This window comes from Etheostoma cragini, chromosome 23 (assembly GCF_013103735.1).
Source record: "Etheostoma cragini isolate CJK2018 chromosome 23, CSU_Ecrag_1.0, whole genome shotgun sequence".
In the NCBI taxonomy this organism is placed as follows: Eukaryota; Metazoa; Chordata; class Actinopteri; order Perciformes; family Percidae; genus Etheostoma; species Etheostoma cragini.
Window position 1 is genome coordinate 12,593,964 of NC_048429.1, and position 27,745 is coordinate 12,621,708.

Genomic DNA, 27,745 nt, shown 5'->3' on the forward strand with positions numbered 1-27,745 from the left:
ATTGGGTTTATGTGTAATATAAGTTATTACTACATTGGTTACTCCTGATAATGCCAACACAGTAACATAAAGTGGCCAATAAAGCATCGTAAAGAAAAGACCTTTAGGACAGGAAGTTTGTCCAAAGTGGCCGCTATAATCAACACAAATGGAAAGTTAAATATAGACACTTAAAGTAAAATTGTGAGATACCTGTATTTTACTATTTCCACTTTCTGTTACTTTAGAGGCTACTTCTACTTCACTGATTTTCATAGTAAAATGTTACATAAGAACTGTATTGAAGATAGAATGCATTGGGAGAGAGTAAACAAATGGTTGTGACCCTTCACAAAAGTTTTTAGCAGGATTCTTTGGTGGATATTAGACAAAAACTGCTAAGATGAGAAGAAAAGTGTGAAAAGAATGTATCATGCCAAACTTTGTCTATCTAATCAATCTAATAACGATATATTTGATGATTTATCAAGGGCCACTTTTCTGCATGGGTATTTTTATTCTGTACTATACTTGTTATGAAGTATATTAAACACTGTTGTATTTTTACTATAAACAAAGGATCTGGATACTTCTTTCACCACTCAACATTTGTTGCTGTGACCTACTTAATTAAAATTCAAATGATATCATCCACATTACATGTGTTTCCCTTCATTATTTTGCATTTTCTGTTGCAGATTTAATGGAAAAATGTGTGAAATTATTAGCCTCTATTACTGACACAATGTCTTTGCGCCAGGCACTGAACCTCAAATGGCTCAGCACACCACTCCATATAATACCCTATTGAGAGACCCACATGCAAATATACAAATGATTTATGTGTGTTTATGTCAGAGGAACACAAAAACAATACTATTTCACACAGTCTTGTGTAAAACGACCAATAAAGTAATCTCCTTTGCAGAAGCCCATTGATGGTAATGAACAATGTTATGGAGACATGGAAGAATAGACGGATGATTACAAGGCTTATAAATTATTTCATACCCGCAGACATCATGCAATACAGCAATAACTACTGTAATTAGACGTCCTCGCCACAATAATTTTGCCTTGTAATTACATTTCATAATGAAATTAGGTGAAAAAGAAACCCTCTCTTGTTCCCTCTCGCTGTATGAGTGCATTTTGTCTTAGATTGTTTGTGTGTGGGCACTGTATTTAGTAAGTGTGGCTGAGGCTTGTGGAGTTTTTAACCTCGGCATTTCCAAGGATCAGCGAGGTTCAATAGCAAAGGTCAGGGAAGCAATAACCTCCGGCTTGTTGTGAGGCTGGGTGAAGGAAGTCTACCTGCAGCTGCTCTGTCTTTCCAGTACAGCTTCAAACCGTGTCGATCAAGAACTTTGCTGTGTTTGGACACAACTGACAGGCAGACATTGAGGAGGTTTTGTTCCTGACATCTTTCTTATTTTCACTGAAAATTGCTGAATATTTGCAGGGAGCATGCTAGGTCCTGCTGGTTTCTGGTAGTAGAGTAAGGAAAAAGAGGGAACATTAACTACAGTTGCCACAAGTGATTGTGCCACTATTTTTTCTGAGCACAAGGGTAGGTCAGAATCGCCTTTGTTTGTCATTTTTCGCGGAACAGAGTGACTAAGTGCTTGGCATAACAACAGGGCTTCACATAGAGAAGTGTGGTGAACATTCGGAGGCCTAGAAAGCTGTCAGTTAGCGGCTAGCGGCAATGGTAAACCTCGGAGACCCGGGCATTATGAGTCCATCATGCGCGCTGAGGGGGCATTGTGCACCCTGGATTGTAAACAACAAATCGATAGGCTCATTTGTCATTTGGTTTGGAAGGAAACAAGTTTTTTTGGGGGGAGAGATCCACTTTTCCAATCCAAATGAACCGATCAATCTCGGCTCTCTCCTGGGGCCTACCCTGCCAGCGAGCAGGGTGGGGAATGAGCGAAAAAAAAAAAAAAAGACTCTCCGTCTCCCTATCCTCACTCATTTCTTTCCCAGAGTCTTATATATTTTCCTTGCTAATCTCTTTTCCGCTGTCACTAATATTCGCTCTGCCTCCAAAGCATCTTTCTGTCCGTTTACCATCTCCGAGTCTCTCTACGACAACCTCCACGTTGCTTTCCTGTGGTGCATTTGTAATTCCGAGAGGATGTGGAGAAAGAGTGGAGAGGAGAATGGGTTCTACTGTTCCGCACTGATGGTATTTTGTGTTTAAATGGGGGGCAGAATGTTCCTGCCAGAGTGCTGCTGATGCTGAACGGGACTGGCAGGTGGATTATACCTTGTACCGCTTTGTCCCTGGACAAATTTAAAGGCAGCCCAACAACTCGGCGCCATGGGAGAATGTAGGTACAAGGGAGGCTTGGTCTGCGGTTCTCTTTGCTCCCTTTTTTCTTTCCCTCCTTCCCTAAAGCCGTAGCAACTTTTATTACAACTTTTGAGGTGGATATCTTCCTCTCTCTTATTCTCTTTTCGGCTTGCAAGCACCCAGACATCTAATGTGAAATTTCACTTCCTACCTTAAACTCTCTTTCCGCTGCACTAACTTCTGGCTTAGTTCTAAAAATAAATGAGACTCCACTCTCTACTCTGTTCTGAACACCTACTTGGTTATCTACATAAGAGCTTGTGGAGGACGAGGTCAAGTAGCAGCAGATGAACACGATAGTGACATGCAAAGATAAACCAAAATACTTTTAGTGCTCTTCAGACACAACAAGTACTTAGAATCAAGTGTTAGAGTCTCAGGATGTCAGACCATTATAGTGAGATGAAAAAAATCCTGTATCAATGGCTTTTTGTGGTTATTTGGCCTGGGAACATAATGTGGAACCACAAAAAAAAAGTATTTTTATGAAACCAAACCCCACTTGTAGTACTATTTATTGTATTACTATGTACTGTGTATATCTTCTGTAACCACTTCCCTCTATATCAGTTTTCACTCCCAGTTTGGGATGAATATGCAGATATGAGCATCACTATTTACTGTTGCAAATATCATTGAATGGTCTCTGTATTAAAACACTGTGAGTTTGTTTGGCTGATACATTAGTTGTTCTTCTGTTTCAATTCTGACAAAGTAGCAGCTTAATCAGTGTTTGCTGTAGTATTAAACCCCACTTGTTATAACCTGAGCAACCAAAGGTGTCGCCAAATCCACCAGAACTAAAATCTTTGCATATTGTAAATTAGGGGTGTGCAAAAAAAAAAATCGATTCACATACATGAATGAAGCTCTACCGATTCAAAATTGATTAATAGAATTTCATATATATATATATATATATATATATATATATATATATATATATATATATATATATATATATATATATATATATATATATATATATATATATATATATATATATATATATATATATATATATATATATATATATATATATATATATATATTATGGAATGGATGTATTTTTTTTTCTTTTTGTAATGCTGTGTATCCTATCACATGGGAAAAGTAACTACATGTACATACAGTAAATCAAATTTTTAATTAAGAATCCTTTTGAATCAAAAATCAATTTTAAAGCAAATATTGAGCCTAAAAATAAGAATATTGAAGACATTGAATCGAATTGTGATATTTTCTGGATCGTGCACCCCTACTGTAAATGTTTCCAGAGTTTAACCACTATATAGCTATGTCAAAATGTTGTAACTTAAAATCAATAATAATAATACAGCAATCACAAATCAGCATTTTAACAATGCCTTTTTAATTATATCTGACATATCTTGATGATTTTATTAAGGCTTGCATTTACATGTTACACTTTCAGCCCAAAAGCAAATAAATAGCTAAAATGAAAACATTGTCACAACAAAAACACACATGACGACCACATACATCTGCTGTAAATTATAAAAAAAAAACTTATTAACTTTAAATAAATACCCTGATTGACTGCTATAATTGTTGGATAACATAACAGCTGTTTCTGAAGTGCCATACCTACGCCAGGTAGAAAAGGGCAAGAACAGTTTATTTTAGCAGTGGATGAACCATGGTGAGGCAGAGATAATGGACCACTCAGAGTGAATCACCTAAACAAGAGGCTTTTAAGTGCCAAAGCACACAGTGATTATACAGTAGCAAAGAAAAATGACGAAGAACACATCTGTGTTCACATACGTACGTGTTACCTTTAAATAACTTGCCACTATGAATTGTCTTGCTCCAGTCTAGGTTACAAAGCTTGTCGAGTTGTTCCGCATGCGTTTCGGGAGCAGACTGTTTCTGACTGGCCAGTAGTCCTTACCTAGGTACTGCGCATGAAAAGAGGAGCCTTAGCAATGTGCAGTTCAACAAGTATATGGTGTTTTTTTCGACAATTAAACCATGTAAACCTATTCTTTTACAACCTCTAAATACAATTACTAACCTGAAAATTAGCAATATATTAACTCTTTGCCCCTAGTGCAAATATATTTGCAATTGAAAGGAATACAATACTCATAAAATGATAAGTAAAAAAACGCATTCATCTAACATAAATTAAATACACTTACACAAATAGGTTACATTTGAATTAATATTCTACTTAATGAGCTTAAGTTTTAGCTTTAAGTGCATGTAAATCAAGAGATGAATGAATAGATGAAACAATTTCCACATTTTAATGCTTGAACTTTCATCAATTCTCCACTAATGTAAAGCTCCCAACGTATTAACATATGAAATGACAAATCTACTATATACTATTTTTCCTTAAAGAAAACTCAATCAATACCTATCAAATAATTAATATTTTTGTTTTTCATATTCTGGCTATTTAAAACAACATGTTAATAAGTACACAGAGAACTCTATTATAGGCTCTAGCTGAAGTTTCCATGCTGGTAGTCTTTTCAGTCAACATGTATGGACACATTCAGTGCACACATACTGTATACTGTCAAAGTCAGTTTCCAATGGGTAACAGATGCTTTTGGCTTTATATGCTTGATTGAATACATCTCGCATGAGAATGTATCACTTCCCTACCCGGGTATGGGTTTATGTAAACCAACAGCTGCGTGCACCGGATATACATAAAAAAACAAACATTTTTGTCCTGCTAATCCTTGCATTCCCTCTCTCTCTCTCTCTCTCTCTCTCACTCACACACACACACACACACACACACACACACACACACACACACACACACACACACACACACACACACACACACACACACACACACACATATATATCACACATCTCTTTTTCCTCATCTTTATCTCTTGGTATGGCCTCTGTTGGACAGCTCCCTGTGGGCTTTAGTGTTACTTTCCATATTGACTTTGTCCTGTCTCAGAGGAGATGATTTTGTCTCCCACAGGGATTACACTTTTAATGCACATCCGCATGCACCTATGGGAAAACCAGAAACACTCTCTCACACACAGTAAGTGAACTGTATATTTGTAGTAGATTGAATATCACATCACTTTTCAATATGGCAGTATTACTGTATTTGCATGTTTAATCAAAGTCTTTTAAAAACCACAGTGTGCAGTTGGAGCTAATAACCTATTGTTATCGTCCAATCACCTAACATGTGAGTTGGCCAATAATGTTAATCACATTATTGGTCAAACATGCATCTTATGGATACAAATCTTCACATGAGCCACTGACAGACAGTGAATATGATGTTTGGCAGCGCTCACACCACAATGTCACATTCTCTCGTCCATATGTAAAAGGGGGGGGCTGGAAGAATTGCAGTTTGGTCCTGCTAGATGGTGAACTGCTGTAGCTGGCGAGCTAACGTTTACTCCCTAACTAGCGCTAGCCAGTTATAATAGCTTCTGGAGCTTTTACTGTCGTACTTCGCCCTGGAATTTTGTTTACCGTTGCACACCATGTTGCTCAGTAATAATAAAGCTCTCCAACCGACGTGCTAATGTTCAATTAGCAAACTAGCTAAGCTCAGTTGTTAACGGGACACACTTTACTCAAATGTCATATTTTTATAAACTACTCCTGTCCCATAACTCCCTGCAATTTTTCCTTTGACAAGAGGACGTTAAAGAAATGTAGGAAGTGCAACACAGCTAACAAGCTACGATATCTTCCTCTATTTTCTCCGGCTCTTAGTCCCCTCAAAAGGTCACCGCTGTCGAGACTGCTTGCTATTTGTCAACAGCCTGAATTCACGTGTCAAAGAGTCACTAAAAGTTGAACTCAAAACGAAACATCCGAGCAGGTTAATTTGGCTTTTTTGATTTCATGACATCCATAGTGTTTTATTTAAATTAAACACTACTAGAACTATCTCACAAAAACATGAAATAATAGCCTAAACACTGAAGGAATATTGTCAGTAACTGCCATGTGCAAATACACACATAACTGCATGTGTAAACTTTTGTTTTCAGTTTCAGTGACCTTCCTGTCTTTTTCTTCCCGCCTCCAACATGCACATGTAGCACATGAACAGCGTACATTCTGTCAGCATGCAAATGAGCTCATTAATATGAATGAGTGTAATTAGTGTCGATGCTGAGAGCGTAGGGCCATTGACTCATTAGCTCCATCCTACACAGCTGGACTCCATATAATAATATATACACCTTTGTTTGTGTACGAGTATATTCCTGAATTTCTATTCTTCTAAGCACCTTTTTTGTTTTTACATCTTCGAATTGAATGTACTGTTGCCCCGTCAGATTTTTTTGGCTTGTTCTCACATCCTCAAGAGACTATTTAAGGCCGTAAATTAAAATGACTTCATCACTGCTAAATTTACAACGGCTAAAATGGGCTATATTATGTTGAATGACAATGAAAAGTGTTTCCTAGCTGTAAAAGAGGTGTTTCAATTATCACTTTCATTTGCAAGTGAGTGTATAGTACAACAATAAGCTACCAAGTCAATAACTAACAACCTATCATAAGAGGCCAAAGTATTTGTCAGGAGATTTTTGGTGTTTTACTCAAACAACCAATACTTTGTTAAAATATTTAAAATTTAAAAATCACATAAACAAATACAGTAGACAGAAAGATTTTGCAAACCAACATCAACCATTGTTGAAGCAGTATTTGCAATTTGTTAACACCATTTTTAATACACAACAGAAGTCTTGGGTTAAGATCAGAGGTTAGCATAATTTAGGCATGTACAATAATACAGTAGTGTTCTATTAATTTTTGCTTTATCAATTAAGCAGTACAGCTCACATTTTTAGAAAGTAATGAAATTAGAAAAAACATTGCCAAGAAATGTGCTGCAGTTTTTAGTGGCACCAGCTATAATTGCAAGGGGAATTTTCAAAGGCAGCTTCAGTGTACATCTTAACATTATAATTAGTTTTACAACAGTGGCCTTTTACAAAACCCCAAAATGTACAATCAGTGTTTTGCTAAAACCTTTTTTTTGTAACAACAAATTTCAAAAGCCCTAGCCTTTAAAGTGATATATCCACGGTGAGTGCTCATACAAAGTGTTGTACATTTGGGACCAAACCTCTGGTCTCAGTTAAAACTCAAAGAGATTTACGGGAAGCAAGACTTTTTCTTAGACTGCCGGTTGAAAGAAAAAAGACTATTAGCACACTGCAACAGATAACTGTTTTTTATTGGGATTTAGTGGTAACAAAGAAAAATCCTCAGACCCAGTTTTCCCCATGAGGCAACTTAACTTAGGCCCATTAGCCTACATTTTTAAGTGAACACAAAATAGAGGCACAAAGGCACATGAGCATTATTCTTCACGTGGGCCCCACTTATAGCCCATTTTGTCCCAGTCATTACAAGTCACAACTTTATGGCAATCCAAGCAATTGCAATACAGTATGAATCCTCCATTCATTAAACCCCAAATCTTCCAGTTCCCTCTTCTTCATAGTAGCCTCTGCTCAAGGACAAAGTTTCCAGTTGCATGCGTTAGTTTGGCTCCATGTCTGCGTGTTCAAAATGATGTCAGGAGATTTCTTAATCCACTCTAACATCAAGATGGAAAACTGAAAGTAGTTGATGAAATAAATCAAACATATCCAGATGGACATGGGGAATCATGTGCATTACTGCATGGATTACTCGCCTTAAAAGGGAACCATCAAATTGGCAAACAGGTGCCAGCGCAGGTGAAACCACAAAGGAAAGTTGTGTTGTAAATACTATAAACGCAACAGGGGTAACTACAGCAGGAGGGATATTAAGAAAAACAGAATGCTGGAAATGCCTCAAATGTATGCAAGTTTAGGCTGAATAAGAATTTCCATTACACCTAAAAGATGCATATACTGCACTCTCCCTTTGGACAAAAACAGAATCAAACCAAACTGTTCTTGTCCATTTGAACCAGTTATTTGGAATAAAAACACTGTTTAAAGACTGTTTAATGTCACAGAGCTAAATGGTTAATTAAAATTATTGGTGTGCTGTAAGTGTCGGTCTTCCTATCAGTTTTTACAGTATATTGAAGGTAATAATAAATGAATCTACAACTGAATGCATTTAAGGGATTTAAAGGTAGCCCAACCCAACAACATGAATTTGACTTTAGACCTTATTTAGCCTAACATTACTGCTACCCTGCTAAGCTAACAATTGTTAGTGTTTTTGAGGCAGTGCACTGTTGAACTGAAGGACAGTATACCTGGGCGTCTGACATTAAAAGGGTGGATGAACTTTTGCAATTGCTAGTCTTAGACCTGACTCACACTCTAAAAAGGATATTATCCCCAAACCCTTAAAGATACACATTATGCGGCAGATGAGATGGTCAGATTATGATAGCAGTTCTGTTGTTTCAATTTAAAAAAAGTACTGAATCACCTACACCATCACTAGAGCAGGAGAGCACTTCAGCAGATATATGAGAGTTCATTTGTATGTGTGTGTGTGCACGCTTTAGTTACCAGTGGGCCACATAGGTAAGCACAATGACACACAGAATATATAAAAGAGATAAAAGAAAAACACTCAAAGCATCCCACTTACATCATCACATCCATCACAGCAATTCTCCACACTAACATCCTGACAGTAAATACCTCTGCATACCCTCTCACCTTTCTGAGCGGATTATTAATACTGAAGACCACTTTGCAGCTAACTTAATCAGATGAAGTGAATCAGAGAAGAAAGGCAACAAAAAGTGAAGGAGAGAGGGAGAGAGAGAGAGAAAGAGAGAGAGAGAGAGCGAGAGAGTGTGCGTGTGTGTGTGTGTGTGTGTGTGACGTGACACAGAGAGGACAGTGTGTGACGGCGACCAAGAGAGAACACACCACATTAGTCCACATTTGATTTATTCCCTCCTCTAGGTGAAGGAGACATTTGCCTTTATTTTTTCATCCTAGATTCATCTTGCCTTCATATGCCTGTCACCATACTAATATTATTTTGGCCATGTTATGCCCCATAACTGGTTCTTCAAAAAATTGCCCAGCACGACAGGAGAGAATGGTGCACAGGGAGCAGGGGGAGGGGTTCTATCTTACTTCATTCATCAGATTTTATTCTACTTCTTTACAGGGGGATGAAAAAGATTCCTCTGGACAGGGTGGTGTGAAGGGTGGGGATAATGATGTCTGTCCTCCTACTGAGGGACACACTAACACTAGCGCATGTGTGCAAGCACATTTTTATTATGTGTGTGCGCACTTAACAGAGGGCCTGGCTGTTTTTTTTATTTTTATTACTGGCAAGGTGAGCCAGTGGTGCTCCAACCCAAGGACAAAGACAACTGTGTCCGCAATCCTCCTTGCGGGGCTTTGCAGAACAATTAGATGAGAGCGGAGGGTGACTGCAGTTGGGTTTCAGGACAGTACACACACATGCACAAAAACACGCCGCACAGCAAAGACACAGGGCATGTATAAAATGAAGCAGGCTCACATGGCAAACAAACGTTTTTTTGGAAATACACTTATTTGCGCTTTAGAGAGATTTAGATGAGAAGATTAATACCACTGTTATGTTTGTTTGTTAAATATGTAGCTGGAGCCAGCAGCTAGTTAGCTTAGCTTAGCATAAAGACTTGAAACAGGGGGAAACAGGTTAGCTCTATCCAAAGGTAGTCTTGCATTTGCAGACCTTCCTCCACAGTGCTGCAAAGGAGGGTCTGGCGAGTCCACACAGCCTTCCTAGATAGACCAAAAACATGCTCTGGTTTATTGGCATTTCTTTAAACCAATCACAATTGACTTGGGTGGCGCAAAGTTTTGGTGGAACGTACAGTATATGTTCAAAAGTTGTGTTAGTTGTGCAATAGAAAACTCAGACTGGACAGATAGTCTAGCTAGCTGTCTGGATTTACCCTGCAAAGATCTGAGGAGCAGTTAACCATGAATCAAGCTGAGTTTAAAATGCTATCACAAAGAAAGCGGAAGGTATTGGACATCCGGCAGAATATCCAGTGGCATCTGAAAAAAAATCCACCAAAGCACCGATGAAGATCACTAATTAACACATTGTATTCTGACTGTTTAATCCTTAGAGAAACTAAAGTACCAAAATGACTTTTCACATTTCTTGGTTGGGACCAGTAATTTCCTGAAGTCACCGCCGGTTGTCTGGCTGGTCACAACTCTCCCACTATAAAACTCAAAATAGTTGTTTTACACAGCTGGTACACATATTTTCTTTTACATCTGGACAGAGCCAAGCTAGAACGCTCCCCCCCCCATTTCTAGTCTTTGTGCTAAGCTAAGATAACCAGCTGCTGGCTCAAGTTACGTCATTTCTGTACTTGCATGAGAAAATTATGAACCTTTTCATCTAACTCTCAGTAGGGAAGCAAGCAACTGTGCATCCTAAGATGTTGAACTCTTGCTTTAAACTAGTGCTGGGCTATATGGGCAGAAAAAATAAAATCTGTTTTCATGGATGGGGACAATTTAACATTTGAATCCATGTTTAATCCGGCAAAAAAATGAATGTCATTGAAGATTTTTTTTTTCTGAGTTCATGTGTAAGACAGTTGAGCGAGAATGATGAGGTACCCAACCACTTCCAGCCCACTGAAAAATGCAGGTTTTCCTATACAGCTAAGCATTGTCAGAGCTCAGCACAGAAAGAGTAAAGGTATCAGCACACTAATGCATCTGTCTGCCACTGACAAGACGCGTCTGGGCCAAGTGTTAGCTATCCGGCTACATGACAGGGACACAGTAGAATGTTAAGTGGACCCCCGTGGCTTCACCTCTCATAACAGGTGGTATCACCTTGTTAACAAACCGAGAATGCAGATCAGTGCGCAGAGACTTTGTTTTTTTTAGTTCATCCATGTTGTTGTAAAATTCACTATGGAATAGCAAGAGCAAGCTCCCCACCTGAAGTCACGACAGTCCTGTAAACTGTGTGTGCATATAGTGTGCATATAGTGTAACTGTTAAAGGTGCCATGCCACACGTATTTCATTACTTTGTGGTAATGTCTGAAATTCTACCATGGACTCTGTCAACATTTTTGTGGAAAAAATGCCTTGGTTACCTTGTTTTGTGCCATTCTAGTGTGGTATAGAAAGTCTGCAGGAAGACTCAGCTCGATTTGTGCCAGTTCTCATTAATATTCCACGAGCTAAGCTGCTTGACTCTGATTGGCTAACAGCTAGCCAATGCGAGCCTGGCCATCAGCATCCTTTGCCCAGCACAACTGGGCGAGCTCATGTATAGTAATGAGCTCAGGTAACATGACGTCAGACTGACCAGCTTTTGTAATTGGCGTGATTTCTCCGCTTATTTCTTTTGAGTGGCTAGAGCTGACAGGAGGTAGCAGTTCATTTTCACATTCACAACATAACAAACACATTTGGACACTAACATATTTTAAAAAAATGCAGGTAAAATCGGTTTTGTGTGACAGGGCACCTTTAAAATCAGTGTTTACAGGACTGTCAAAACTTAAGACCGTTACTGTAGCCTGCCACGGTCTGCGGACTGGAAACAATCTTTTTGTGCATGTAATTAAAACTGGATTAGACATTTTACACACAAAAATAGACATACACATCAATCTAATGTACTGCATACTTCAGACGTCTTCGGATCAAGACAGAACTTCTTCTATACTTTTTTCCATTTTTCTTTGTGACCATGTTTTCCACACCAAGTCCTTGCATTCAGCTGGTGCATCCATCCGGCTGAGTGCACCCAGCTGCACTGCAATTACAGGTGGGGTCTGGAACGGTGCACAATAAGACAACGCATTCATTATTAAATGAACCTGTGTTCAAATGGAATTGCCATTGCCAGCCAATAAAGGTAAATTACCAAAGACAAAATGTGGCAGCAAGAAAGAGAGAGAGAGTGCCCTGCCCCGAAACGGCATTGCATTAATGAACAACATCATTTCTGAAAATGGAGAGGAAACACAGTTGCACCGATCAGCGCTAGACAGAGCGAGGGGAGGAGAGAGAGATGGAACACAACATTGACTACCTAATTATGCATTTTATCATTTCAGTCACAATAGAGTGCCTTCCTTCTTTAGCTGCCCGGTGTACTGGTGCAGCTGTTCCTCCACTGCTTTAATGAGGAAGATAAAGAATAATCACAACCATGTTATATTTACACCTACCGGCCACCAAATGACTTCCCTTTGAAGCAGCACACACGCACATACTTCAAATCATGTGAAGGCCCTCATAGTCAGAGGCCCCTCGTATTTAAAGCAACGGCATTAAAACGTGTAAAAGCATGCTGTCGACATTGTTTTTCTCCATCGTTAATGCACCCATTGCCTTGTATCGTTACCTTGATACAAGGCAATGGGTAAATGCTTTCACTGGGATGTTGCTTGTGTTTTGACGCTGCAGGAATAAAGACAATCACCTCTCCTTTTTTTTCTATTGACTTTCTTCTTACACCCTTGGCAGTCAAAGCTAGCACAGATCCCTGACTCCTGGGTGAGCTACAATGTCATGTTGCCCTTCCGTCACGTTGCATCCCCTGCATCCATCCATCCATCCATCCATCCATCCATCCATCCATCCATCCATCCATCCGACCATCCATCCATCCATTCCACTTAAAAAGCAGAGGCCATCTGAGTTTTGGGCACTTAAAAAATTGGCAGAAAATAAAGTAACTGTAATCAAAGGAAGCGATGAAAGGAAGATAAGTGGGTGCGGGAGAGTGGAGGAGATGTACACTGCAGGGCTCCAACAACGATCATATGGAATCAGCACCTCGTGTGTAATGGGGGTTAGAAAGGGAAAGCGCTTTACTCTCTCAGTGGAGCTGTGAAAGAGTGAGGGAATGAGTGAGTGAACACTCGCAGGCCTACTTGGCAGGCCCTCTGTCGACAGCAGAAATCAAACGGCAAGAGGAGTCGAGAGATGACTGGCCCACCTCGTCCATGCTTTCATCCAGAATGGGCAATAAAAGCTGCTTTACAATCCAGCGTTGACATGTTTCACCGACGTTGTCACAGACCGACATTTAGACAGATGCGGGGACTTACTGGAAAACAAGCTGTCATTTTAAATGACTTATGTCGATGTTGGGAAGAGGGGGAAATATTTATATCTATGTACAGCGCTGAACTATTGTAGCATTTTCAGGAATCCTTGATGATGTCTGAAATGCTTGTAGATGGCGAACTGTTTTTCTTCCTGGGGTGATTTCAAGTAAATTATTGGAAAAACTAGGTCAACGTAGTTGTTCTGTGTCTATTTGTTTTTTTTTGGCTGTAAATTAGCCTCCAGGTTATTGACATTATCATTCACTCAACAAGCATTCCAGCATTTCCAACCCAATATCCAAAAGACGCAAAACATGTACCCATTTTCTTAAAAGACTGACCCACTCTGAATGACAATACTGATTACACTGTGTGTGAAAAACATGCACTAAGTTTCACAGAAATAATGTTGTATTTGTTAGTATGTTTAAGTTAAAATAGTTTTTTTTACACAATGACTCAAGAAAATAAACAATGTTTATTGGCATGAATGATTGTGGGGAAAGACAAGCAATGTCCAACTGCGTGTAAATCACTGCTCAGGAACACACATTCATTCTCCCTTGTGGAGGGAGGGGCTCAGGCGACCGTTTTGGGCTTCAGCAGAAAGGGGGGGGGGGGGTACTGACAAGTTGTCGATGTTCACATTTTTTGGCTAAGACCTGGATCTTTGCAATCCTACCTACAGCACCTTGAAGGTCTTATGATAAAACAATTTGACTTGAAAAACTTCAATGTTTAACGATACAGGTCTCCAAGTCCACTTATACAGGATAAGAGCGTAAAGTGACTGTTTTTCTCAGTGAGTGAGTGATGTATTTGATTTTAAACATGAAGACCTAAAAATGTGATTGTGAATTTTTTCTTCCAAATGAAAGTAGAGATTAGTACTTGCCAAAGAGCGTTGTGTGGAATCTATCATGTTATTTTGGGTAGTTAAAAAGAACATTGATATAGGAAAACGGGACAACATGAGGGTTAAGGCAATGTGGGCATGGGCATAGATGTAATAGAAAGCAATAAAATGTATTCATTTATTCATACGAAAATAGTTTTCATACTTTTTAAGATTTTTTATGTTTTATTTTGATTATTTAATTTCTTCCTTACTCATTTATATATTCATAAATACTTTGCTGCACATAAAAAAATATGTCCAGCCACAGCAAGTTGCAGGAAAGAAAAGCAGTACTGAGTCTGCAACAACAGCCACTATGACACAAGAAGAGGGACACCTTAAGAAGCCCAGACTTCATTAATACCCACACTTTTGGGTTAACAAGCAGTGGAAGCAACTGGTGAAAGTAACAAAATAAAAAATCGGACAGAGAAACCGTTTCATCGTTATGCAATCAAAGTGTGGCAGCCTTAGTTAAGGCTACAGACTCACTTGACGCTCTCCTCCTGCTGAAAAATTGTAGCCTCGGCCCTGAGGGGGTCCGTGAAAGCAGTGATTATTAATTAATTGTTCATAGCCCGTAGCCTCGCGAACAGACATGGCCCCTTGGACATGCGTTGCAGAGGAACTTCTCTTCCAATTAGACCAGCGAGGTGGAGAGGGTGAGAGCACGGACCATCAACCACGGCAGCACCGGCGAGCGGACTTGTGGGAAACAAAAAGGACAGGCAGCAGGCGTTTAAGGAAGGCGCACTGCGGCGTGCAGAGGCAAAAGGCTGCGCTGGTGGTGTCACTCACGAAGATAGAAAGAGAGAAAAAAAAAGAAGAAAAAAAAGACGTGGACAAAATGGGAGCATAAGGTAGAAAAAGCTGCCTTGTTATGTATTCACATACTTATTTCATATGAGATTTTACACATGATTGCATGTCTATGTGATGTCTGTGTAATCCGTGTGTGTGTCTAAGAGGATGTAAAGGACCAGGTGTGAGTGAGTGACAGTTGAGCAGAGACATATTAGCTCTTGAGGATTTATAAGGCAGAGATGTTAGGATGACTCTGACGGGCTTACCAAGTGATTGGTGCGCTGGCCTTGCTAATAATCCCGCTCTATGAAGAGCTCCGTAATACTTCAACACGAGGGCCTGATGGCTCATTTGAAAGCCAGACGCCGCGCGTGGAGTCAATCTACCGAGCCAACATCCCTCTTCATGAACACTTAGGGCTGGGTTGATCTTCAGCTGAATGATTTGGCAATAAATCAGTATAGAAGGGAGCAAGAATTACACATAAATTATATTTTTCCTCCCATCTCAAACAAAATCGGCGGTGATTCACAGTGGCTTAGGTAACACCACTTTCTGCATAATGAATAAAAGCCTGAAAGAAGCAGAAAAATGAGCCAAAGTGACTGAAAGCTTCAGGTAAATGCAGGTAACATTTTTACCTGTTGTCATTGAAGTCACAGATCAAGCACTTCTCAAGACAGCTCTACTGGCCACTTTCTCATTCAACCGAGATTAATTATAATAAAACACAGAGAGCAAGATGCACAACAATGGGGTATCAATAACCTCGTTATCACCAACTCAGAACCCTGGAACACCTGGGGCCACTTCATCACCTTGCGTCTGTAGATTTATGGACGCAGAGTGCAATAGGTTCCGGCAGAAGGGATGTGTGGATAATGCAGTATCATTAGGAAAGAGCGTAACAGCTTGCCTGGATGCATTATGGCATATGTATAAGCTATATTACCTGGGATATTAAATATTTAAAGTCAATGCATGCATATGGAATTACACACATACACACACATACACACGCGCACACACAAACACACACGCACTAACACACACGCACAGGATTACTTACTTACAGGATTACTAATTCATCTTTGGCTGCATTAACATTTATAATTAGGAGGAAGAAGGAATACCAGCAATCTGTTTTAGCAAAAATGGTCATGTGCATAAAAGAAAGACATGAAGACATGATGAAATATACTGTACATTAGCTCAGTTATTTAAAAGTTTATGCGGGCACAGAAGCAACAATTATAAAATTCAGTTTTATCTGTCTACCTTAACCGTCTGTGAAAATTTAACAGAAGACTTTAATTCAGGTGTAATATATATAAAAATATATATATATTTATGTTCAGTATATACACATGTTTGCAAAATGAGAAATTCTAAAAAATACATAAAGCAACATAATAATGCAAGATTAATGGATGGAAAACGTAATGTTACTCTGCCACAGAATGAAAGCCAGAGCAGACGCTTTGCATTATTTTTATGCTAATGTGCACCACTCGTCAGCTCCTTCCCTCTGCAGGGGAAACACAAGCTTTCTTTGTATTATAGTTCTGCTTGTCATACTGCAAAACACAAACCGGCTCAGTATTTCTGTGCATGTAAACCCACAAAGAAACTGTTTTGATATCAGTCACTCTGGGGGGAGAGCTCCGCATTAATATTTCCAAAAAAGAGAGAAAAAAGAACACACTTGTTTGGAACTTTGGTTCTCGTTCTCTCTCACAGTGTGTAAAAACGATGGCTTGACAGTTGGAGCCTCAATCATGTTCAGGGACCGTATGGGGAAGGAGAGAAAAGTTCGGAAAACTCTTTCTCAACATCTTCATGTTCATATTCAGTTCCTGCCGATTTAAAACAATTAAAAGAAACAAGTGTAAGGGAATGTTGCCATAATGTTACCTGTCCTAAGATGCAAAAAACGAAATTTGACCCAAAAATTAAGCAACGTAACTATGATTAAAAGCAAATAATTTTTTAAATATGATTAAATACCCCCACTAAGTATTACTTAATGTCAATGCTTCCAGAAATGATGCTTAATTTTTAATCTATATCATCATCATATTATGTCACAGTGTCCAAACAGCTGTTGCAGTATGGGTGTAAGTAGCGTTACACAGTGACCCGAAAATCAGTCACTCACAGCCATTTGAAATGGTTTCATTTTGTTTATTTTGCCTACTGTATTATATATTGTCCAGTCTTTTCTGTTTTCTTTTCTTTGTCTTTCACAAGATAACTGCAGCTATTTCAATGTAAGCAATTTGGTAAAAGCATTTTCCAAGAGCACAGGCAACATGATGATCATATAAAATATCCACCTCACATAAACAACACAGGTACTGGCTCAATTGTACTACAGACTGACTCAAAAAAACGAAAAATTGAATGTTTGGACACAATTGCACTCTTTACAAAATGATTTCTGATATGGGGAAACCCCCCCCCCCAAAAGAAAATGACTTCAGTCAACCAGCAACACTGTTACACACATGAATCAACATGAACGTCTTGTTAAAAAAGAAAGAAAAGCAATCAAACTGCAACTGGAAGATATATTATTATGCAAGATTGGATGATTAAGCAATGTTGAATTCTAAATTGAAGATTTCTGGAGTACAAAAAACCGTATTCTATTGACTGCGGCAGTTTGAATGAGAAAAAAAAAACTGTAAAATAAACACGGGCTTTGTATGCTGGGTGTGATCTGTATATAAAAAGCGCGATGTGATGTGTGTCCCGCTCCAGTTTAGAGGCTACAGCCTCCAAACCAGCACACCCAGGGAGAAGCAACCTACCTCGGGCTGTGGTCCCCATATGCATACACCCCCCCCCCCCCCCCCCCCCCCCCCCCCCCCCCCCCCCCCCCCCCCCCCCCCCCCATCTCTCTTTGACAAAACCACTGCCCGTGGTCATCAGTCTTCAGTCTGCACCGTAAAGGACAAAAAATGAGAGAAGCAGCGAGATTACAGATTCACCGATAGGCCGTCTTTTTCAGCCCTGGTCCCTTTGGACAGCGCAGCGGCATGGCGACTAGGCTTGCTAACTGGCTGCTGGAGCTGACATGACATGTTTCCCCAACAGACTGCGTCCCCCTTCTTTCCTCCCTGGATCAAATCAAACCAGTGGGCTGATGCTATATGATTGGAGCTCTGGTACTGTCTAATAGCCCAGAGATGAAACCTGACGCATGCTGTTGTCTCTATCGCCGCCTGATTCATTGAAACAATTCCTCATATGCAAGCTACTAAGGGATGCACATCTGGCCGGATGAAAGTTATTTCCAAAAGCTTGCAATGCAGCTTTACAGATAAAACAATGCAAGATATGTGTTAGCAGAGATGAGAGAAGTACTCAGCTCCTGCGTAAGTACAACTAGCAATACCATACTGAAAATACTCCATTACAAGCATACATATCCTGATAGATAAGGTTATCCGGAAAACAAGGTTTTCTTTGACTTAATAGACTACCTATTGCTGCACATAGACAGTTAAAGATATGGACCAACAGATCCCTTTGTTTTGGAGAGAGACCAGTGAAGGATAATAGAAGCACTTTTCCAGTGGTGGCTGAGCGTTACTGCGCAGCCTCCAACTGAGCTTGACGACGTAGTTGTGACGTGAGCTACCTGTCTGAATGTTGTAAGTCTTCTGGTAGCTGGGCCAAGAGAAAATTTCAATCATTCCCAATCTTGCAGAGACGGAGAGCGTATCTATATGTTAGGATTTAACATAGGCACAGATTAATTGTTGCTAACTAACATGCTAGTTAACATTAGTAATTAAACTTAAAGAGCTAATGTAAGTCCAAACTGTCTGCGAGCTTACCCTGTACTATACGGTAATTCCTCTACTGTGCAACAGTAAGTCACGTGGTTATGACACAATCGTTAGCCTATATTTACAAAAACGTCTGCTATGGAGCCATAACGTGAGCTACAAGGTAATGTAGCCTTTTATACATTGACGTGCTGCTTTAGAAATAAACAACGGACAAATAGTATTTTTAAATCCTTCAGATGTTGAGTTATTCGTGAAAGTCAAAATGGCGCCAAAATAAATTGCAGTCAATGGAATGCTAATGGTGATGGCTTGGTAATATCAAAATGGCGCAGGTTTTCCCCCTTGTTGCTTCAGCTCCTCTGCCTGAAACAGCTCTTGGCCCGCCTTCCTGCAAAACCTGTTCTGACTGGTCAGCTGGCCCACGCTGTTGTGATTGGTCAAGCAAATTCAACAGAGCCACTGGACGAGCTGTGCTTAGTCCGGCAGCACCTTTGGGCAGCACATATGAAAAACAGGGCTGCCATTCTCAATCGGTGACATCACTAATTGAGGAATGTTAAACAGGATGTGTGTGAGTGTTTATCTGATGAGCAGGTGGCACCTTGTACGCCTGCATTGGCCACAGTCTTTGAATGTGTGTGAATGGTTCCTGTACTATTTAAAAGCGCTTTGAGTAGTTGTTAACACTAGCAAACTGCTGTATTTAATTACAGTCCATTTACGTTTACTAAAAGATGGGAAAATAAAACAAGCATAACAGGAGCTCTGTAATACCCCCAGGGCCACAATGGTCAGGGCCACAGTTTCTAACTTGCACAAACCTCAGTCGGATAAAGGACTGAAGAGACTAGACTAACATATTCATCTCAACAACCCCTTTGCCCCTGCACTCTCTCTGCTATCGGAGATGGAGAGAGGACTGGTAGGTTAACAAGGGGCATGCGTTTTAGTCATTGTGCTAACGAGGGGGATTGCATCCCCCCTCATATCGCCTACTCAGTTCTTTTACCCCCAATGTGAGTGCAAGTGTTTCATTCTTTCTCTTTGTCACACACACAAACATGCACACACTATTATCTAATGGCCTAAGCATCTAAAAACTGGTGACCTTTGAAGGCTTTCATCAATGTCAGCATCCCAGCAAAAAGAGACCAAACACAAACACCTTTACCTCAGGCGAGGACTCCCCACTGAGCTATCACAGCCACCGCCACCATCAGTGACCCTCGACAAGCTCCTGTACGTCTCTGGAGTCGCGGCCTTCTGCTGCTCTGTCACTCTTTCCTGCAGCCAGCACTGTAGCTTACTCTCTATTTCTTTCTAATAGCCTCTCTCGGTCTCTCGGCCCCCTAATAAGGATCAATATCAGCTCTCTTAAAAGTCATCAAGCACAGAGGTAAAAAGGCTCAAGAGCAAGAAATTGCAGATGTGAGAGGGTGCACTTGTGCAACACTAGGCTGCGACATGGGCCTCACATGGGGAGAGCCGTTGAAGACTTACAGTAAAGAGAGAGAGAATGACAATAAGAGTGTGAGTCAAAATGAGAGAAGGGAAAAAAGGAAGAGCAATGACATAGAGAAAGAGAAAGGGTCAGAGAGAAACGACATTTCACGCAGCAGAGATGTGATTCGCAAAGGTTTTTCTTTTTCTTTTTCTTAAGGACACGCACGTTAAACAGCGCAGCTACGGAAAGCTTATCATGTCGCCGGCTTATCTCCCATTTTCACCTCCTCAAAGCAATAAACACACAATCGTGACTGCAAGATGGGAAATGCACAACAACAAAAGAATGACTCTTCAGGATCAACAGCGTTACAGGACTCCCTCTGTTTTCATTACTACATAGTGTCCTGGAAGCCGTGTGAGTCCGCTGATGGAGCTATGGATAATCCCGCATGCATGGGATGCAGAGTCGGAAGCATGAAGGACACCGATCGTGTCAGCCAAGGCAAAGGCATATGACAAACAGAGAGCAGACCTCAAGGACTCAAGTAGATTAAAACTGATTGAAATCCCATTTGCGGCTTTTGGGGTCTTTTATGTCAGCGTTCTCTCCTGCTCTCGCTCGCCTTCCATGTCCCCAAAGTGATCAGAGCCCGAGTCTGAATAAACAAATAAGATTGCATTTGTGGAGACAAGCATCTCAGAGTTGCATGGCAATAATATCAAGCTGTGGGATATTGTGATATGAACAGCAATAAAAGGTGTGCGTGTGTGGGTCTGTTTTTTTTTTTTAATGGGAAGCAATGGGAAAATATGGGAGGAAATGGTAAATGACTGTCTGACATTGAAAAATATGCAGAACCAACATGAATTGAATTACACTTCAAAAACGGTATTATGCACAGTGGTGTAGTGATGCCTTGGTGGGTGGGTAAAGAAAATCTTATTCTGCAAAGTTACAAGTAGCTTATGTTAATATTTAGCTTAAAATGCACAATATAGACCTTTCTCACAGCAGACATGTTGACATGTCTTAGTAGGAAAAGCACAGGTGTATTAAAAACCATTACTGATGGCTGCATTCCACTTAGGAGAGGCCGTGGTATTGTGCATGCTGACTCCCTGAAATAGCTCCCTGGGACACTTGATGGAATTGAGCCATGGTTAAGGTTATCATTTTCAGCTGTGCTTTTCCTTTTATGACAAGTCAAAAATGTCTGCTGTGAAAAAAGGTCCATTGTACATATAACGTAGCAGAAAATGGATATATTTAAGTTGAAGTATCTTCAAATTGTACTTGAGTGCAGTACATGATTGTACATGAATGTTGGCATCATATTTGTAGGTATGTGTGCGAACAGTTAGCTAGCTACTAGAATGTTACAATAGTACTCATCCGTTTTATTTCTTTCCACAAAGCTTGTGGGCTATTTCACTAGTATAAGGTGAATCCTCCAGCCCAAAGGTGGGTATTCATGGAAGAGTATACTTCTAAATACATCCAATATAACCTAAGTAGTCCAAATTACATTTACACCTATGAGTGATTTACTGAAACTGTCTCTATTTGTATGTAATGTGCTGTGGGAGTAACTAGGAACACTTTGGGTGAACCCAGCAAAAATTTTTAAATATTCACAGGGAATATATTATTATTATAGGCAAGTGTTGCATGTAAAATAAAAACCTGTTTACCGTATTAAACAAAAGAATGTTAAATGCAAGCTTGTGTATTTCATGTAAGTAATTAAAATGATTAATAATAAAAACTGTAAAAAAAAAACTTATACAATCGAGTTTAAATTATAGAACCCAACATCTCTTACTGTCTATTGTAAAATCTCTCGGCATCTCAGTTCATCTGGCAGTAGTCTGCTACCCCTTCCAAGAGTCCAAATTAATATTATCATTATTACTTGTCTGTTATCTATTCCTCTGTTTTATCTTTTCAATTCCTTTAAAATGGTTTTATTTGCATGTTAATGTTTTATGCTGCATTCCCTTTGTGTTTTTAATGCGTTATGTCAAGCACTGGGAATTGCTTCTGCGGCTTCTGTGTGTGAAATAACAAATAAACCTTGGTTGGCCTAAGTCCACAACACAACCAGGACATTTTTATTTGCATTCTACACTCATACAGTATGCTCTTTACTGACAACACAACTATACGAGTATAATTTACATGTTTATTTAATTTTTATTTTTTTCCAAATGGTTGTGAACACTCCACAAATGCTATCCACCTGCGCAGGTCTCGAAAAAGCCAGCTGATAAGCCTAAACTCTCTTCAGAAAAAGAGTATCAAGCCCACACAAAATGCCACAGAGCTCCATGGAGCCTACCTTGTGACAAATACCACTTGATATTATCTGGATACTGTGGAGTTATGCAGCATTCGTACATCTTATTCACTGGCAAAAGAGACATGTGTAAGGACAGCAAAGTGACTCCACAGTGTAGCTGCCCATGTGGTCATGTCCACAATATCAGATCTTTCTTTATACAACTCAGACGGAGTGCACAAATCTCAGTGTGAAGCAGTTTGGCCGAAGGAAGAAATTGAATTAGAGAGAAAATCTCCAGTGTCATGTTCATCTGCGCCTGCAACACAAATAGGCAAACGCCTCTGTCCACTTACACAAAGCCTTCTCCTAAAAACCAGACCAACAGCGCACCGAGGATAGGCAGCTCATTCAATCGGAGACACAACTGTGAAGGCAAAGTTGAATCACAGGCAAAACAAGACACCCAAAAAGGGTAAAGTTCAGTGCAGGTCTCTTCTAACTTACAGGGCTGGTTATTCTGCCTTCACCTGTGCACATGACCTCCCCTCCTACCCCAAGCTAGAGGCTACATTGTGTGCGAGACACACTTGGTGACAGGAACCCTAACAGGCAGTGGGAAGGCAATGAAGATGTCATAAAGAGATGTAAGAAAACCCAGAGTCACAGCATCGGTCAACCCTATCTGAAGACTCCAATTTCTTGAAATCCTTTGAGCTGTCATGAGGGCAGAATGGTGACTAGAGAACTTACTCATAGGCACCAGAAAAAACTGCTCAAGCTTCTTCTCCGTGTGGAAGACATGGCAACAACTAATGAAATGCTTCCTCTCCCCTGTACACAAAGTACAACATTATTTTTTCATTATACTCACTTCTCTCTTCATCACTGTCCTGTGAAAACTATGCATCTCCAAATTTAGTGATTTTGAGACTGTCACTAAAACTTATTATTATTGTTACTTTACCTACTTAAGGCTACACAAACCATTTATAAACAGGTAACTTATCTGAAAGACTTATTATTCCACAGCAAAACAGGGAAAAAGGGCTGTTTTGGTTTTTAAAAAAGCTGACATCTTGACAACTGTGGCGATAGGAGTATTTTTAATGGTTTTATACAGATGTACGTGGTGTACCAAAAATTCACTTAATAGCTTTCAGTTGAATGGATAAATTACCAGAAATTGAGTAAAGATCAATTCAGTGAATGTTAAAAAATTGGTTTTAGTGTAAATGTCTTTGGAAAATGATAATTGAATCATTAATTTGGCATATTCCCTGCAAAATAGTTAGGATTACTTTCTTGATTGATTTCTTGTTTAATTTCCTGATTGTTTTGTTCATGAAACGTCAGAAAATAGTAACTACTGTTGTAGTGAGGTGACAGTCCAAAGGCCAAAGGTATGGAATTGACTGCATAGATACTGTGTATGGTTATTATAACTAGGGCTGGGTGATATGGAGAAAATCAAATATCATGATATTTTTGACCAAATATTTTGATATCGATACCGCAACGATATTGTAGGGTTGACTATTGGTGCTTTCACAAAATATTTACACAATGAGATTTTTGATAAATCATCATCAGTAATGTGGATATAATGACTAAGAGGGTAAAGGCAAATAGTAGAACAGTTACAACAGTCTTTTTCTTTACAAAGCTCACTCAGCAGGGAGTCGGGTTGGGAACCGGAGGGTCACCAAGTATGGAGTGTGGATCGGTAGCTGGAGAGATGCCAATTTACCTCCTGGGCACTGCCAGGTGCCCTCGAGCAAGGCACCATACCCCTCCCAACCGCTCAGGGCGCTGGTCTAGCTGGCAGCCCCTTCACTCTGAAATCTCTCCATTTGTGCATGATTAGGTCCTGAGCATGTGTGTGTATTTCAGGTCTGTGTGTAGTGATTACTACTAAACTGAGTGTAAATTGTATTTCCCCCACTGGGGAATCAATAAACAGTATTAATTATTATCGCTTTACTTTAATGGAAAAAAACAGGAAAAAACACCACTTATGCCTTATTACAATTTTACAATATCCAAAATCTAAGACGATGTCTAGTCTCATATCACCATATCTATATATCATATGGATATATTGCACAGCTCTAACTATAACTATACATGAAAGACAAACATGAAATAATTATTTAAGTTGTTGATTAATGAAGTACAGTAATTGTTCTAAGTTATATTAATGATAACAATCATACAAATACACTTTGTGCCAAAGCAGACACTATACCACAAAGAGTGTCACTATTCCACTGAAAAATGAGCCCATCTGTTGGTGGGGGATTTAGAAACCCCCTTGCAGCCACTTAAAAAAAAAAAAAATTATTCAACTGTAAATTGATTTGCTGCAGGCTTCACTAATATTAGAAAGACGGTCATGTGATCCTCTTTGCCCCACATTGTAGGTTTATCCACCTTAAGCCCCTTCTTAAATACAGCCGAACTGCCCTGATGACATGATTCAACATGTTGATACGGTTATATTTTACATCTAATTTTCTACATGCACTTCAACACCAACACAATCCAATGTAGTCAAACGTGCCTTGGGAAAAACATACTCGTGTTTGAGTAGTTTTCAGTGAAGTGGCCCCTTAAAGTAAGCAAGCTAAGCCGGGATCCCCCCAACCCCCCCGCCCCTCCTCCTTACCGTCCACACAGGCAGGTCTGGCTCTTGTAGTTCCAGCGATCTGGCCCTTCTTACAGGCGCAGCGGGCCGTCTGCCTGGCGATGGTGCGCCGTGGTTGGCTGCTGTCCCTGTCGAGCGTCACAATCTCACATGTCCCCGCTGCCAGCTGGCCTGAAAATGACATTGCACCACAGGAGTTGAGGTCAGAGAGATTACATCAAAAAAACAGGGGGGAAATAAACTAGTCCATTTTGTCTGTTAAATTTGTACTCTGTCACATTTTTACTGGTGTAGCACTGTTATTTTTCACAATCCTTTGGAGCTCAATTGGCACTGGACAAATAATAATACACCCGTGGGAGGGGGTCTCACAGGAACCACTGACACAAGCATGTACTGTATTATTATTTACTGTAATTATCTATGTCTCTCATTATCATTTCAAACACTTAATAAAATGATTTAGATACAGCAAAAGCAAGAGAAAAGTAACTTTTGCTGAACAATGGCAATTGTGGCCAAACAACTGGCATTTTCTTGTTTCACTTTTGTTATAAACCATTGAAATGATTTAAACTTCAATGTTAAAATGTAACAGCAGAGTGATGAATATCACAAACTAACAATGTAATGTCAGTTACACACACAGACAGCATCAAGCTAGTTCACTAACACTGACAACAAGCCAGTAAGCTAACGTTAGCTAGCAATAGTCATAAGCCATCAGGCTCATGTTATAATAGCAAAACCCTTGTGTGAACTGAATTGAGTAAGGGTGCATATCACTGCTCATGAATTCCAATTTTCTTTTCTAGAAGGATAATTTTGTAAATTCATCTTTCAATTGCAGTCTCACTTTTAAGCCAGGAACGGCGTACTCAAACAAACTAAAATTTGAAAAAATAAATATTTCAGTTTAACATTGGATATGCACTGAGGATACTGTTTTAAAATGTTAATATTTACATCAGTAGTTGCCGTGGGTTCTTTAAGGTTTGACAAAACCCAGATCCTGAACAATTCCAGTGGAATTCTCAGAAGCCAAAAGAGGAACTCAGTGGTGGTACAGAGCAACTCCCAGATGTGTGAAGGGACTTTAAAAGACAATGAGGAAATTACTTTTTTAATTCCAGCTACCTAAAGACAACCCACTAGCTATTTCTCATTAAGGTCCACATCAGAACACTTCTCCAGGTAAGGTAACGTATCCATTAGCCATGAATGAAACACATGAATACTGATGAACTTTGTAATTGCTGCCAAGGCCCCCCCCCCATCTTACACACACACACATGCTTCATGTATTCAATCAGGTGACCTTCGGCCTCGTAGCCGGGCCCTTGCTGCTCGCAAATTAACCTTTGTCTGTGTGTGGAGGCCCTCGGGTGCCATCCTGGAGAGGCTTATCAGGATCTAATTGTGATTGGCAAGAGGATGGAAGTTGTGATTAAATCTGGACTTGAGTCCCGAACTCTTGGGTGGCTGGCTTAATGAACTGAGCTGTGAGGGGTCACAGTCGGGGTAATGGGGATCTATCAGGATTCATCCTCACACTGTGGTGGCCATGGCCACAGACGGAGAAAATGTCTCATTTTAAAAGGTGTATGTACAACTCTAAATACATATTCTTACATCTTGTAGCGAAAAACCAAAATGTTACACACTTGATATGACTATACATTATTAACATGAGGTACAGTATAGTTTGCCAACAGAATATCCTGCTCTAACATCCAATCACATAATCAAACATTTAGATGATTATCCATACTGGTGATCACAGCTTCTATCAGACATGATAGGGGAGCCAAGATTTATGAATATGAGACGAATGTTACAACTTATATACTTTTAATATTTTTATATTTGTGTGATGTGTTAGTGTAATATGCTGGTACTGAAATAAGTGACATTAATTGTGCAGCATATGGATCTACTTTGAATAACAAATGACTCTTCTTTTTGTGCTTCCAACACGTCAACTTTTTATGAGGTAAAAAAAAGACAATGTGACAATGCATTTTCAGATAATCAGATGTTTTTATTAAATCGCTTATTCTTAAATTCCTATATTCTTTCAGTTTCACTAAAAAAAATACAAAAAAACAAAATTAGAGATTCATGGTTGACTAAAGCTACGTTGCTTATTGTGCTTGATATTATTTCATTTGAAATAATCCTCATTTATTTCTTTTTGTGTTGTTGATCAAAACTAGGTTGTTTACGAGTAAAAATAAGCCAATTAACTCAACCACAGATGTGTTCACAACGTCCAAGTCCACTAATCTTTAGCCAACTCCATTCTCTACTCTGAAGCCAGTAGCTACACATTAGGGCTCTGTGTCTATAAATATAACTGTATGAAGAGGAAGAAGGTGGGGAGGAAAGATTACAAATATGTCTTAACACTCAATGTTTTTGCCCGGAAATGGATACCAACAAATCCAATCTGTCATGTCTTTTGCACTTGGGATGTCA

General features: G+C 39.6%; 1 protein-coding gene across 2 annotated transcripts in view; it reads right to left on the reverse strand.

The window, feature by feature from the left end:
- The window catches only part of tafa5a (TAFA chemokine like family member 5a), a 138,096-nt gene that overhangs the window by 28,862 nt on the left and 81,489 nt on the right, over nt 1-27,745 (reverse strand). For both annotated transcript variants that reach the window (XM_034863788.1, XM_034863789.1), the window contains exon 2: nt 25,289-25,438. In XM_034863788.1, coding sequence (XP_034719679.1) covers nt 25,289-25,438 — 150 coding nt within the window. The remainder of the gene's footprint in view (nt 1-25,288; nt 25,439-27,745) is intronic.